At 44.4% G+C, this 15,018-nt stretch overlaps 1 protein-coding gene across 3 annotated transcripts in view; it reads right to left on the reverse strand.

Moving 5' to 3' along the window:
- The window catches only part of LOC129854014 (low-density lipoprotein receptor-related protein 4-like), a 221,259-nt gene that overhangs the window by 73,151 nt on the left and 133,090 nt on the right, over positions 1–15,018 (reverse strand). For all 3 annotated transcript variants that reach the window (XM_055920608.1, XM_055920607.1, XM_055920609.1), the window contains exons 4-6: positions 5,955–6,068; positions 5,615–5,731; positions 3,132–3,260 (exon numbers count right to left, since the gene is read on the reverse strand). In XM_055920608.1, coding sequence (XP_055776583.1) covers positions 3,132–3,260; positions 5,615–5,731; positions 5,955–6,068 — 360 coding nt within the window. The remainder of the gene's footprint in view (positions 1–3,131; positions 3,261–5,614; positions 5,732–5,954; positions 6,069–15,018) is intronic.

Genomic DNA, 15,018 nt, shown 5'->3' on the forward strand with positions numbered 1-15,018 from the left:
TTTTCTTTGATGCGTTTTCCACTTTCCCAACATTTCTAAATATCTCCAGGCAAGGGGGCAATTATCAAATCAAATCAAATTGTATTGGTCGCATACCCATATTTAGCAGATGTTATTGCGGGTGTAGCAAAATGCTTGTGTTCCTACTGGAGGAAGGAGGGAGGAGAAAGGGATGATAGAGGAGAAGAAGAGGTGGGAGGGGGGGGGGGCGAAGACATGCAACTAAACATGACCTTACTTATCGGTCAGTCATGATGAAAGCCTTAAATAAAAGTTTATCACCATTGAAGACAACATCAAAGAAGAGAGGAGTTTGAGAATCACTGCTCTCTCTCCTCTCATCCTACTCCCTAGTCTGATGCATGCTAACAGAGCCCCATATACAGGCATTTATGTGGGCTACCATGACAGAGAAAATGAGAGTGAGTGAGTGCGAGAGAAAGAAAGAGACTGTGGGACAGACAGATAGTACAAAGAGAGACATGAAAGACAGATAGAGAAAAATTAACAGAAAGAAAGGACGTGAAAGCAGTGAGGTCTTAGCAGTAGTCTAACAGTGTATATTCTCTGGAGTGATGAAGAGAAACGTGATAGCGATCTAGCAAGCTAGCAAGCTTGCGTGTATTCGAAAAAAAATATGGGAAATGTTTTCCAATGCACACACACAAGTAACATAGACACACCGCGGAGCAGCAGACTCTAGCACGACAGCAAGGAGAGTGGGACAGAGCATTCCAGGAATCTGTGTCAGGGAACGCTCAGAGAGCCATAATGAGTGAGGGAGGCAGACTTCTGCAGTGTAGCCATTTAACATGTCACTGCTCAGTGCTCAAGCTCAATCAGTGCTACAATGGTAACAGCTGGATCTGTCATCACCAACTTGTCTCAATTCTGTTCAACCTCAGCTGAACTTTATTCTTTTTTTACTTTTACCCCTTTTTCTCCCCAATTTCGTGGTATCCAATTGGTAGTTACAGTCTTGTCTCATCGCCACAACTCCTGTACAGACTCGGGAGAGGCGAAGGTCGAGAGCCGTGCATCCTCTGAAACACAACCCAGCCAAGCCGCACTGCTTCTGGACACAATGCACGCTTAACCCGGAAGCCAGCCACACCAATGTGTCGGAGGAAACACCGTACACCTGGCGACCGTGTCAGCGTGCATTGCGCCCGGCTTGCCACAGGAGGCTCTAGTGCGCGATGGGACAAGAACATCCCTGCCGGCCAAACCTTCCCCTAACCCAGACGACGCTAGGCCAATTGTATGCCGCCCCATGGGTCTCCCGGTCATGGCCGGCTGTGACAGACCCTGGACTCGAACCAGGATCTCTAGTGGCACAGCTAGCACTGTGATGCAGTGCCTAAGACCACTGCTCCACTCGGGAGGCCAACCGATCCTATCCTATCCTTATCTCTTTTCTTTTATGTATACTTGACTGGAAGTATTGACACTATTGCTTTCACCTGACAAAGCCTTAAAAAGACAAAGGATGCCAGTGGCACCTCTCAAACACTGAACTCTCTCACTCCCGTCCCTCATGATAAAGTTGTAGCCCAACTGCAATCCTCCCTGCCCCTAACCTACTAACCCCTTGGTCTACATTCCACTTGAGAAAAAGGTTGCTTGGCATTCTGGGTAGAATTCCAGCAGGCCGTCTGGCCACAACAGGTTCTCTGTGTGTGTGTGTGTGTGTGTGTGTGTGTGTGTGTGTGTGTGTGTGTGTGTGTGTGTGTGTGTGTGTGTGTGTGTGTGTGTGTGTGTGTGTGTGTGTGTGTGTGTAGCAGAGGAATTTGAGGTACAGTATGTGTTTTCTGCATAGCAGTGTAGCAGCCTCTGATGTAGCATTTATGGCGTTGGCGCTAGTGCTGGGCGATATGGCCAAAATATCATATCATGGTATTTCATTATTTTTTTGCTGGTATGATGGCAATTGACACTATTTTAAGTTTTTAAATTATAACATTTCTAAATTTCCTTTATAAGTAGTGCATGAACTCAGGGTGGCAACACATACATTCTAAGTGATTTCAATGGGTCTTTCTCCATTCTGATTGTTTATACTGTTCAATTCAACTTCAACCCATACATTTCTGCATTTCCTGCACTCATTTGAGTTAATTTCCACTCTGCCATGTAGGCCTGCACGATATGGGCAAAGAATCAAAACCTTATTTTGAACCAAATGTTGCAATAGCGATTTGACTTAGAGCAAAACACTTGGGTGAAATGTTGGAATCATGGAAATAGAATGATTATTTCAATTATATCATTAGAATATGATAGTGGGCACTTTAAATAGTGTTGTTTGACATGAAAATGAATAGAAATGCTAGGGAGGAGTTAATGTGATAGGGTAGGAACAAAAAGTGTTTTTTTTAAGAATCAAAGTGTTGATAATTGTTTCCTAGGGGACCCTATAATCTTTGGCTACATTGTCTGTTTTCTCTTAGCTTCATGTAGCTAACAAATTAATACTTCTTGCATTCCTCTTTGATTTAGATGGTACTGTTGCACAAACAACATGCTGATTTAGGTCTACACCATCACTGGTATTATTAGGCTGTATAACTAATTATGTTTGCTCTGACTCAGTGCATTTATTAGCTAGCTACCTAGCGATTAGCGGCTAAGAAGACCCAACTTTCTAAGAAAAGACAAACTTGCTGTTTGCAGATGTAAGCAACAAAAACTAATAGTGTAATTATAGAACGCTACTGGATTTATATGAAAGAGCAAAGTGAAAACAGCATTGTTGTTATCAACATTGTTGCATATGCTGCATTGACCATGCAGACTGAACGTAAGTGTCTCGTGGTTGAAGAACAACAAATGTGCTCCTTGAGTGACAGGGGGCGGGGCTAGGTCTGGAGAGAGCGAGAGCGGAGAGAGAGTGAGCGGAGAGAGATGACTCAAGTAGCGAAGTAAACTATGAAAATGGACGTTAAACACGGCGTATCCCATTAAACAAACCAAACATTTAAATACCGTTATAGAAGGTAAAGTAAAAACCTAAACCGGTCCATGAATCAACACCGGTATATTGTAAAATACAGTATACCGCCCAGCCCTATCTGGAGCCTGCAGATGTCAATGATTAGCCACCTGAATCCGATGTGTGTGTGTGTACTTACAGCAGTCGGACTCATCAGACCAGTCTCCACAGTCGTCATCTCCGTCACAGTGGTAAATGTCCAGAATACAGCGTCCATACGCACATTGGAACTCTTCAACACTACAAGTGGCCGTCATTACATCAGATGCTACAGAGGGAGAGAGAAAGGGAGAAAAAGGGAGGGAGAGGGGTACATATTTAACACACATTCTCTTTCACCCCTAAACTTTTCTGTCATAAACTATAAAGACAGTGTGTGGTTCTGACATTCAGTTTGTTTTACACTAGGGCAGTCAAAAAAGGTCAGGGATGAGGATAATTTGGAGAAGTTGGGAATGTCGACACACACACTCTTGACCACAAAGATGACCACAACGATAATGCTCAGAGTGTACAGTCGTGGCCAAAAGTTTTGAAAATGACACAAATATTACTTTTCACAAAGTCTGCTGCCTCAGTTTGTATGATGGCAATTTGCATACTCCAGAATGTTATGAAGAGTGATCAGATGAATTGCAAAGTCCCTCTTTGCCATGCAAATGAACTGAAACCCTAAAAAACATTTCCCCTACATTTCAGCCCTGCCACAAAAGGACCAGCTAACATCATGTCAGTGAATCTCTCGTTAACACAGGTGTGAGTGTTGACGAGGACAAGGCTGGAGATCACTCTGTCATGCTGATTGAGTTCGAATAACAGACTGAAAGCTTCAAAAGGAGGGTGGTGCTTGGAATCATTGTTCTTCTGTAAACCATGGTTACCTCCAAGAAAACACGTGCCATCATCATCATTGCTTTGCACAACAAGGGCTTCACAAGCAAGGATATTGCTGCCGGTAAGATTGCACCTAAATCAACCATTTATCGGATCATCAAGAACTTCAAGGAGAGCGGTTCAATTGTTGTGAAGAAGGCTTCAGGGCGCCCAAGAAAGTCCAGCAAGCGCCAGGACCGTCTCCTAAAGTTGATTCAGCTGCGTGTCAAGAAGGGCAGCAAAGAAGCCACTTCTCTCCAGGAAAAACATCAGGGACAGACTGATATTCTGCCAAAGGTACAGGGACTCGACTGCTGAGGACTGGGGTAAAGTCATTTTCTCTGATGAATCTCCTTTCCGATTGTTTGGGGCATCCAGAAAACAGCTTGTCCGGAGAAGACAAGGTGAGTGCTAACATCAGTCCTGTGTCATGCCAACAGTAAAGCATCCCGAGACCATTCATGTGTGGGGTTGCTTCTCAGCCAAGGGAGTAGGCTCACTCACAATTTTGCCTAAGAACACAGCCATGAATAAAGAATGGTACCAACACATCCTCCGAGAGAAACTTCTCCCAACCATCCAGGAACAGTTTAGTGACGAACAATGCCTTTTCCAGCATGATGGAGCAACTTGCCATAAGGAAAAACTGATAACTAAGTGGCTCGGGGAACAAAACATCAATATTTTGAGTCCATGGATGGACAGGAAACTCCCCAGACCTTAATCCCATTGACAACTTGTGGTCAATCCTCAAGAGGCAGGGGGACAAACAAAAACCCACAGATTCTGACAAACTCCAAGCATTGATTATGCAAGAATGGGCTGCCATCGGTCAGGGTGTGGCCCAGAAGTTAATTGACAGCATGCCAGGGCGGATTGCAGAGGTCTTGAAAAAGAAGGGTCAACACTGCAAATATTGACTCTTTGCATCAACTTCATGCAATTGTCAATAAAAGCCTTTGACACTGATGAAATGCTTGTAATTATACTTCAGTATTCCATAGTAACGTCTGACAAAAATATCTAAAGACACTGAAGCAGCAAACTTTGTGGAAATTAATATTTGTGTCTTTCTCAAAACTTTTGGCCACGACTGTACACCTGTGTGAGGCCCTTTGAAATCCTGTTACCAATCCTTTATCTATACTATTGAAATCGCCCTCGCCAGAGAGAGAGAACAGAGAGAGAGAGAGAAGAGAGAGCGTGAGGACACACACGTACAGTATGTGTCTCAGGGGGTGTTGGGATATGCAAAAAAAACGAAACATTTCCATTTCACAACATGCGTATAAATAATACGAGTCTGATGGTCCTTAATACTGAATAGTGTCTGTTCCAGGTGTGTAGGAGTCAAAAGAAGAATACTGGAAGAGACGGAGACCCACACACTGTAGAAAAAAGAAATACATCCAACACTGAGGCTTGAATGCAATTACTAAAACAGCATGGTTGCCAAAAAATTCATAGTGCATAAATGAAAAGTGAAAACAAAAACGTTTTGGCCCGTTTTTGACAATTTACACTGATGATGGCCTGAGGCCGAAACATTTGTGTTTTGTTTTCACCTTTCATTTACGCACTGATGATTTTTTGGGGCATCAGGATGTTTTAATAAACATCTTTCTTTTGTGTTTAAGCTTTAGTTTTGGATTAATTCATTTTTAGACAGTGTCCGTGTCTCCATCTCTTGTACATGTGTGAAACAGGACAAATATAAGCACACCCACACACACACACAGGGCAACTCACGGCAGTTTTCCTCGTCTGATCCGTCCTTGCAGTCAGTGTCTCCATCACAGTACCAGTGTTCAGCAATGCAGCTCCCATCTGTACAGCGAAACTCCTTATCGGAACACTTACGCATGTCTGTGTGAGAGAGTGAGTGTGAGAGAGTGAGTGTGAGAGAGTGAGTGTGAGAGAGTGATAGAGGGGAGAAAGAGAGAGAAAGTAAGAGAGGGAAAGAGAGATATTGAGTTATTAAAGTCAACGGATTGAGTTGTGACAAAGACAATACATTTCTGAATGTATGTGTATACTGTAGGAGTGAATGTATGGTGTGCATGTGTGTGTTTGTGCGTGTGTAGCTCACCACACAGCTCGTCACTGTTATCCCCACAGTCATTGTCCCCGTCACAGTGCCACAGGCTGCGGATGCAGTAGCCGTTCTGACAATGGAACTCATCCTCTTCACACTCTCTAGGAGCTACAGACAAAGCGAGAGAGACGGGATGTCAATCAAAGGACAAATGACACAAACAACATCCTATACACCACTTGTATGATGTAAGAATCTTATATTTTAGCGCACGCATGCACCCACAAAACAGCTTAGTAACATTTCTCTTATATTCATACAGAAAAAAGTAGCCGTCTTTTAACCTCCAGTGGACAACCTCCCATCAAATCAAAGTTTATTTGTCACGTGCGCCGAATACACTAGGTATTCACCTTACAGTGAAATGCTTACTTACAAGCCCTTAACCAACAATGGATAGTCTTATGGCTTGGGGATAAAAGCTGTTGAGAAGCCTTTTAGTCCGAGACTTTGCGCTCCGGTCTATGACTGGGGTGGCTGGAGTCTTTGACAATTTTTAGGGCCTTCCTCTGACACCCCCTGGTACAGAGGTCCTGGATGACAGGCAGCTTAGCCCCAGTGATGTACTGGGCCTTGCGGTCGGAGTTTGAGCAGTTGCTGTACCAGGCAGTGACGCAACCAGTCAGGATGCTCTCGATGTTGCTGCTGTAGAACCTTTTGAGGATCTGAGGACCCACCCATTCGACAAATAGGCTTTGTCGTGCCCTCTTCACGACTGTCTTGGTGTGTTTGGACCGTTCTAGTTCGTTGGTAATATGGACACCAAGGAACTTGAAGTTCTCAACCTGCTCCGTCGATGAGAATGGGGGCGTGCTAGATCCTCCTGTTCCTGTACTCCACAATAATCTCCTTTGTCTTGATTACGTTGAGGGATAGGTTGATATTCTGGCACCACTCGGCCAGGTCTTTGACCTCCTCCCTATAGGTTGTCTCGTCGTTGTCAGTAATCAGGCCTACCACTGTTGTGTCACCAGCAAACTTAATGATGGTGTTGGAGTTGTGCCTGGCTATGCAGTCGTGGGTGAACAGGAGGACAAGAGATCAGCGTGGCAGATCTGTTGTTGCCTACCCTTACCACTTGGGGGTGGCCCTTCAGGAAGTCCAGGATCCAGTTGCTGAGGGAGGTGTTTAGGCCCAGGGTCCTTAGCTTAGTGATGAGCTTTGAGGGAACTATGGTGTTGAACGCTGAGCTGTAGTCAATGAATAGCATTCTCACGTAGGTGTTCCTTTGGTCCAGGTGGGAAAGGGCAGTGTGGAGTCCAATAGAGATTGCATCGTCTGTGGATCTGTTGAGCGGTATGCAAATTAGCGTGGGTCTAGGGTTTCTGGGACAATGGTGTTAATGTGAGCCATGACCAGCCTTTCAAAGCACTTCATGCCTATGGATGTGAATGCTACAGGTCTGTAGTCATTTAGGCAGGTTGCCTTCGTGTTCTTGGGCACAGGGACAATGGTGGTCTGCTTGAAACATGTTGGTATTACAGACTCAATCAGGGACATGTTGAAAATGTCAGTGAAGACACTTGCCAGTTAGTCAGCACATGCCCGGAGCAACCGTCCTGCTAATCCGTCTGGCCCAGCGGCCTTGTGAACATTGACCTGTTTAAAGGTCTTACTCACGTCAGCAATGGAGAGAGTGATCACACAGTCGTTCAGAACAGCTGATGCTCTCATGCATGCCTCGATGTTGCTTGCCTTGAAGCGAGCATAGAAGTGATTTAGCTCATCTGGTAGGCTCGTGTCACTGGGCAGCTCGTGGCTGTGCTTCCCTTTGTAGTCTGTAATAGTTTGCAGGCCCTGCCACATCCGACGAGCATCGGAGCCGGTGTAGTACAATTCAATCTTAGTCCTGTATTGGCGCTTTGCCTGTTTAATGGTTCGCCTGAGGGCGTAGCAGGATTTCTTATAAGCTTTCGGGTTAGAGTCCCGCTCCTTGAAGGCGGCAGCTCTACACTTTAGCTCAGTGTGGATGTTGCCTATAATCCATGGTTTCTGGTTGGGGTATGTACGTACAGTCACTGTGGGGACGACGTCATCGATGCACTTATTGATGAAGCCAGTTACTAATGTGGTGTACTCCTCAATGCCAACGGAGGAATCCCGGAACATATTCCAGTCTACGCTAGCAAAACAGTCCTGTAGCTTAGCATCTGCATCATCTGACCACTTCTTTATTGACCGAGTCACTGGTGCCTTCTACTTTAGTTTTTGCTTGTCAGCAGGAATCAGGAGGATGGAATTATGGTCAGATTTGCCAAATGGGGGGCGAGGGAGAGCTTTGTATGCGTCTGTGTGTGGTGTAAAGGTGGTCTAGAGTTTTTTTCCCCTCTGGTTGCACATTTAATATGCTGATAGAAATTAGTTAAAACTGATTTCAGTTTCCCTGCATTAAAGTCCCCAGCCACTCGGAGTGCCGCCTCTGGGTGGGCGTTTTCCTGTTTGCTTATTTCCTTATACAGCGGAGTGTGCTGTTCTATCTAGCCGGTGCAGCGCATATCCCGCCAGCGGAATGTTATCCATGTCGTCATTCAGCCATGATTTGGTGAAACATAAGATATGACAGTTTTTGATGTCCCGTTGATTGGATATTCGTGATCGTACCTTGTCTATCTTTGGCAAGTAATATCGATGGTAAAGGCAGATTTCACACTTGCCGTTGGCGGATCCTTACAAGGCACCTCGCCCTGTGTCCTCTAAACCTGCGTCTCTTTCTCCTGCCAATGACGGGGATGTTGGCCTTGTCGGGTGTCTGAAGTACATCCTGTGCGTCCCGCTTGTTGCAGAAAAAATCTTTGTCTAATCCGAGGTGAGTGATCGCTGACCTGATACCCAGAAGCTTTTTTTTGACGTAAGATACGGTAGCAGAAACATTATGTACAAAATAAGAAACCCACTTACAAATGTGACAGTAGTTCAGAGGAGTAGAGACAGGAAAAAAGGGACAGCCACAGATATGTTTGAGGATAAAATTAGTATTTTTCATTGAGACTGTACTTCCTACCTCAGTGACTATTGAAACGGAACGTGACCCGAATCTACTGCCTCTCATCTCTTTCTTTTGTTTTCTCACACACAGGTTTCCTGTGCTTTGACCCAACAGAGTCAGAACAGAAAAGACGAGATATATTAGTATTTTTTATTTAAGATTACTCTCGCCCCTCTCCTATTCAGATGCAACAGAGTAGGAGAAGGACCCGGAGCAGGAGCAGAAGACAAAGCTAGCCCCTAGATTAGTCTTTAAACTATAACTCTATGGCTGAATCTCATTCCAAAAACTCACTTGGCACACTTAGTAGAATTTAATTGAATCTCTCATCTGTCTCCCTCTTTCCCTCCCTCTAATTCCTAAACCAGAAAGTTCAGAAGTCACGTGTCCTTAGGCAGATCATCAGTCAGAGAGCAGGCAGAGGTTAGAGATGAACAGTCACTGTGATTCATTACCAGGGTCATTATGCTTTGAGGTGTGTTTGTGTGTGTGAAAAAATAAATAAAACAAAATATATTAATTTTATAACACGTTTTATGTTTCCTTGAGTATTACCTATGCACTTTCAGGATTTGCCTTCCCTCCTTGCCCCTGCCTGCCTTGCATCCTCCTCTCATCCCATGAGTTGACATAGAAAAGAGCAGAAGATGTGAACTATCCCATCAGACTCCAGTCCTACCTACCTACAGGTTATAAAAAAGAGCAGAAGCTCTGAATAGTATTTTAACCTAGGTCTGGGTTGGCGGCCCCCTTTGTTTGTGCCGCGGACGGATATCTTTGTGGGCTATACTCGGCCTTGTCTCAGGATGGTAAGTTGGTGGTTGAAGCTTTCCCTCTAGTGGTGTGGGGGCTGTGCTTTGGCAAAGTGGGTGGGGTTATATCCTGCCTGTTTGGCCCTGTCCGGGGGTATCATCGGATGGGGCCACAGTGTCTCCTGACCCCTCCTGTCTCAGCCTCCAGTATTTATGCTGCAGTAGTTTATGTGTCGGGGGGGCTAGGGTCAGTTTTTTATATCTGGAGTACTTCTCCTGTCTTATCCGGTGTCCTGTGTGAATTTAAGCATGTTCTCTCTAATTCTCTCTTTCTTTCTCTCTCTCGGAGGACCTGAGCCCTAGGACCATGCCTCAGGACTACCTGGCATGATGACTCCTTGCTATCCCCAGTCCACCTAGCCGTGCTGCTGCTCCAGTTTCAACTGTTCTGCCTGCGGCTATGGAACCCTGACCTGTTCACCGGACGTGCTACCTGTCCCAGACCTGCTGTTTTCAACTCTCTACCGCTCCTGCTGTCTCTAGAGATACTCTTAATGATCGGCTATGAAAAGCCAACTGACATTTACTCCTGAGGTGCTAAATTGCTGCATCCTCGACAACTACTGTGATTATTATTATTTGACCATGCTGGTCATTTATGAATATTTGAACATCTTGGCCATGTTCTGTTATAATTTCCACCCGGCACAGCCAGAAGAGGACTGGCCACCCCTCATAGCCTGGTTCCTCTCTAGGTTTCTTCCTAGGTTTTGGCCTTTCTAGGGAGTTTTTCCTAGCCACGTGCTTCTACATCTGCATTGCTTGCTGTTTGGGGTTTTAGGCTGGGTTTCTGTACAGCTCTGAGATATCAGCTGATGTAAGAAGGGCTATATAAATACATTTGATTTGATTTGTGTGTGGTAAAACTGTGGATATGTAGTTATGGGTGTTCTGCTGAATGTTTGACAAACAAACAAGAACATGATATGAACGTAGGAACACACACATTCATACCGGCACACTCACTCGGCTACTCACTTTCACACACACACACACACACGTCTCTTTTTCCAGTTTTGTTGTCTGAAACTTTGACAAGTCGCTAAGCTCAAGTGGAGCATGACGGATTCTTCCCCATCTTTCTCCTTTCTCTTCCCCTTCTCTCTTTAAATAATGGAATAAAACAACAACAGTGGGGGGAGAAACTAGGGAGGGGGACAGAAAGACAGAGAGAAAAAAGGCCTGAAATAATAAGTAGGCCGAGGAGCGACGGAGGGGGAAATTTACGGGGCTGGGGCACGAAGATGAAAAATTAATGGCTGGCTCACGGCAGACGGACCCCCCATCAGGATGGGATTCTACGTCTGGCTCCTGAAATATGGGTCAGACAGGAGAGAGGGAAGCAGGGAATGAGACAATCGGAGCGAGTGAGAGAATGTGAGAGAGAAAATCAGAGAAAGAGAATCAGAGAGAAAGAAAGCCCACCTCTATACAGAGTTATCTGGGGAAAAAATTAGGGAACGAGAAAATCTGAGAGAGAGAGAGCTTACCTCCATCTAACAAGTAATTTAGAAAAAAAGGATGAACTGAGGTACAAGTTGGCAGGGTTAGCTTGGGTCAATTCCATCTCCAGAAATTCAGGAAATTCAATCCATGGAGTTGGAAATGAATCGTACCAAATTTCTCATTCCGATCTATGTGGTGATCTCTGATAATGACTTAATGGGTGCGGAGGTGTGTGGACTGAAATCTATCTCAACCACAGGGTACTTATTGTGACACATTATTGTAATAGACAGTTGTGAATGTGTGTGTGCACGCGCAAACTTATAAATCCTTATAAAGCATTTTTTTTAAATTAATCCAGAACATTATTTTGAAGGCTCCCTCAAGAGCCATAGTATCGTTGAAAATAATTTCCCGGCATACATTTACACTCACTACACTGGTAACAGGGTATATAGCAGTATGATCAGGCCAATGGAAATCCTCAGCCTCTACATGGATTATATTGGACACTTTCAACCCAGTGAGTCACTCTGGATCAAAGCAGTTGGACAAAGTCTTCATTTAGTCTGACCACTAACTACATCTCAACCCAGAAACAACTCTGACACTGACAGCTGGAGTGGATAGGGAAACATCAGTGCCCTGTGTATGTCTGCTTCCCAAATGACACCCTATTCCATAGGGCTCTGCTCAAAAGTAGTGCACTATATAGGGAATTGGGTGCCATTTGGGATGAAGCATATAAGTACATGTAAGTATAAATATGCACCAATTCCTGACGTGTGTAAGTACATGGCGATCTAAATATGAGTGTATAAATACACACACTCCTCACTCACACCCTCCCACTCTCTCGATGCCTTTCTACTGCTGCCAGCCAGCTGAAGTCCTTTCCAGTTTCTTTCCCCGGCACGTGCACACACATGCATACACAAATGCATACACACACACACAAAGTGTTCCCCCAGGCAACAGGAGGAAGCGTGTGAACGGTAAGGTAAAAGGTCATCCTCAGAGTAAGGTGTGGTTGCCATGGGAGCAGTGACCTCCCTAATGGGAGTGTGTGTGTACATATATATATACACACACACACACACACACACACACACACACACACACACACACACACACACACACACACACACACACACACACACACACACACACACACACACACACACACACACACACACACACACACACACACACACACACACACACCCACCCACCCACCCACCCACCCACCCCGTACTGGACGAAAAGGATCCATATCAGGGGATATCTTTACATGACATGTTTATGATATTCTAGAGCATACAGACCATTTAAAATAAAATCTAATTGTCACATGCGCCGAATACAACCTGACAGTGAATTGCTTACTTACAAGCCCTTAACAACAATGCAGTTAAAAAAAAATACCTATAAAAAATAGAAGTAAAAAAAAGACTGATTAGTAACTGATTTAAGTTTCCCTGTATTAAAGTTCTAGGCTACTAGGAGCGCTGCCTCTGGGTGAGCATTTTCTTGTTTGCTTATGGCGGAATAGAGCTCATTCAACGCTGTCTTAGTGCCAGCCTCTGACTGTGGTGGTATGTAAACAGCTACAAAGAATACAGACGAAAACTCTCTCGGTAGGTAGTGTGGTCTACAGCTTATCATGAGAAACTCTACCTCAGGCGAGCAATAGCTTAAGATTTCCTTAGATATCGTGCACCAGATGTTGTTTACAAAGACACATAGACCGCCACCTCGTGTCTTACCAGACGCCGCTGTTCTTTCCTGCCGGTACATCGTATAACCAGCCAGCTGTATGTTGACGTTGTCGTCGTTCATCCATGACACCGTGAATCATAAGATGTTACAGTTTTTAATGTCCCGTTGGTAGTTTAATCTTCCGCGTAACTCTGCGATTTTATTGTCCAAAGATTGCACGTTTGCTAGCAGAATGGAGGGAAGTGGGGGTTTACTCGATCACCTGTGAATTCTCAGAAGGCAGCCGGACCTTCAGCCCCTTTCGGCCCCTCACGCAGATCACGGGGTTCGGGGCCTGTTCCCGAGGAAGTCTCGTCGGGCTCGTCAGAGTCGTGAACGGAAAAAGAGGATTCTGCTAGTCCGTGGTGAGTAATCGCAGTCCTGATGTCTAGATGTTATAACAGACGGTAGCGGCAAACATTATGTACAAAATATGTAAAAGAATAAGTTACAAACAACGAAAATAAGCAAACAAAAAAAACTAATCTGTCACACCCTGGCCTTAGTTATCTTTGTTTTCATTATTATTTTGGTTAGGTCAGGGTGTGACATGGGGAAGTTTGTGTGTTTTTGTATTGTCTAGAGTGTTGTATGTTTTAGGGGGTTTAGTAGAGTAGATGGTTTAGTGTTCAGTGTAGGTATCTAGGAAAGTCTATGGTTGCCTGAATTGGGTCTCAATTAGAGACAGCTGGTTATTGTTGTCTCTGATTGGGAGCCATATTTAAGGCAACCATAGGCTTTAGCTGTGTTGTGGGGAATTGTCTATGTCTATGTTGAACGTAAGTAGTGTGTGTGTGCACTTGCGTTTGTAGCTTCAAGGTCGTTTGTTATTTTGTTAGTTTATAGAAGTGTTTCGTGTTACGTCTTCGTATAAATAAAAAAGATGTATTCATATCATGCTGCGCCTTGGTCTCACTCTCCCTTTGACAATCGTGACAAAATCGGCTGGGGGCACGTAAAACGCCTGCAATCTTCTCCGGCGCCATCCTGCGTCTACCATCCTCTGACTTGCCTTGTTGATAGTGTTAAGGCAGAGCAGCGCATTATTATGGTGAGACTTCTCCCCATTTTAGCTTCCATTGTACCAATATGTTTTGACTACAATTACAGTTTACTACAATCCAGGGTTATTCCAAGCAGTTTAGTCACCTCAACTTGCTCAATTTCCACATTATTCATTATGAGACATAGTTGAGGTTTAGTGAATGATTTCTCCCAAATACAATGCTTTTAGTTTTGGAAATACTTAGGACTAACTTATTCCTTGCTACACATTCCGAAACTAACTACAGCTCTTTGTTAAGTGTTGCAATCATTTCAGTTGCTGTAGTTGCTGATGTGTAGTGCTGATGTGTAGTGTTAAGTCTGGCTTTACTCAAAGCCAGTGGCATGTCTTAAGGATGTAAGACACTTGCATTTTTAAGAATGTTTAATGTTACGACGTTGTATTTTTAGTTTGTCACTCTGAAATTTCCCCGGATGTTGATCCCGGTAACGTGATCGCAGCCATAAGAAGTTTTAACATGCCTACTTGAAGGTTTGTGTCGAATTTGAATCAGGTTTAAAGGGAGGTGCTAAAGTTATCTTCAGAAGTAAACAGCTGCTGTAGCCTCATGATGGCTGGCAGTGATGATGCAAAAAATGTATGCATTCAGTTGTACAATTGACTAAGTATCCCCCCTACTCTGTCCCTGTCCCTTTCTTGTTTTTAATCTGAGAGAAGCGCTACACCTGGTGGAGAGAGGCTGTACGACACAGAATGAGTTGCATTATGCGCACTGTACGTTACGTCATGACACGTCAATATTTACTGTACAGCGTCAGAGGGGTCCGTTTTTTAAACTTTTCTCCAATACTATCGGGCCATTATCATGTCAATCAACGCTTGAATAGAAACATAGTTCACACCCTGGATTTTGATGCCAACACAGTCGCTACAGTCCCATTTGTTTTCATTGCAGTCTTGTTTGAATGCCACAATTACCCAAAATTGTATGGAATGGGGTTAGCCAACAGTAAAGGCTAACTGGTAGCCTAGCTAGCCAACAAATAATGA

Source organism: Salvelinus fontinalis, chromosome 4 (genome assembly GCF_029448725.1).
Source record: "Salvelinus fontinalis isolate EN_2023a chromosome 4, ASM2944872v1, whole genome shotgun sequence".
Lineage (NCBI taxonomy): Eukaryota > Metazoa > Chordata > Actinopteri > Salmoniformes > Salmonidae > Salvelinus > Salvelinus fontinalis.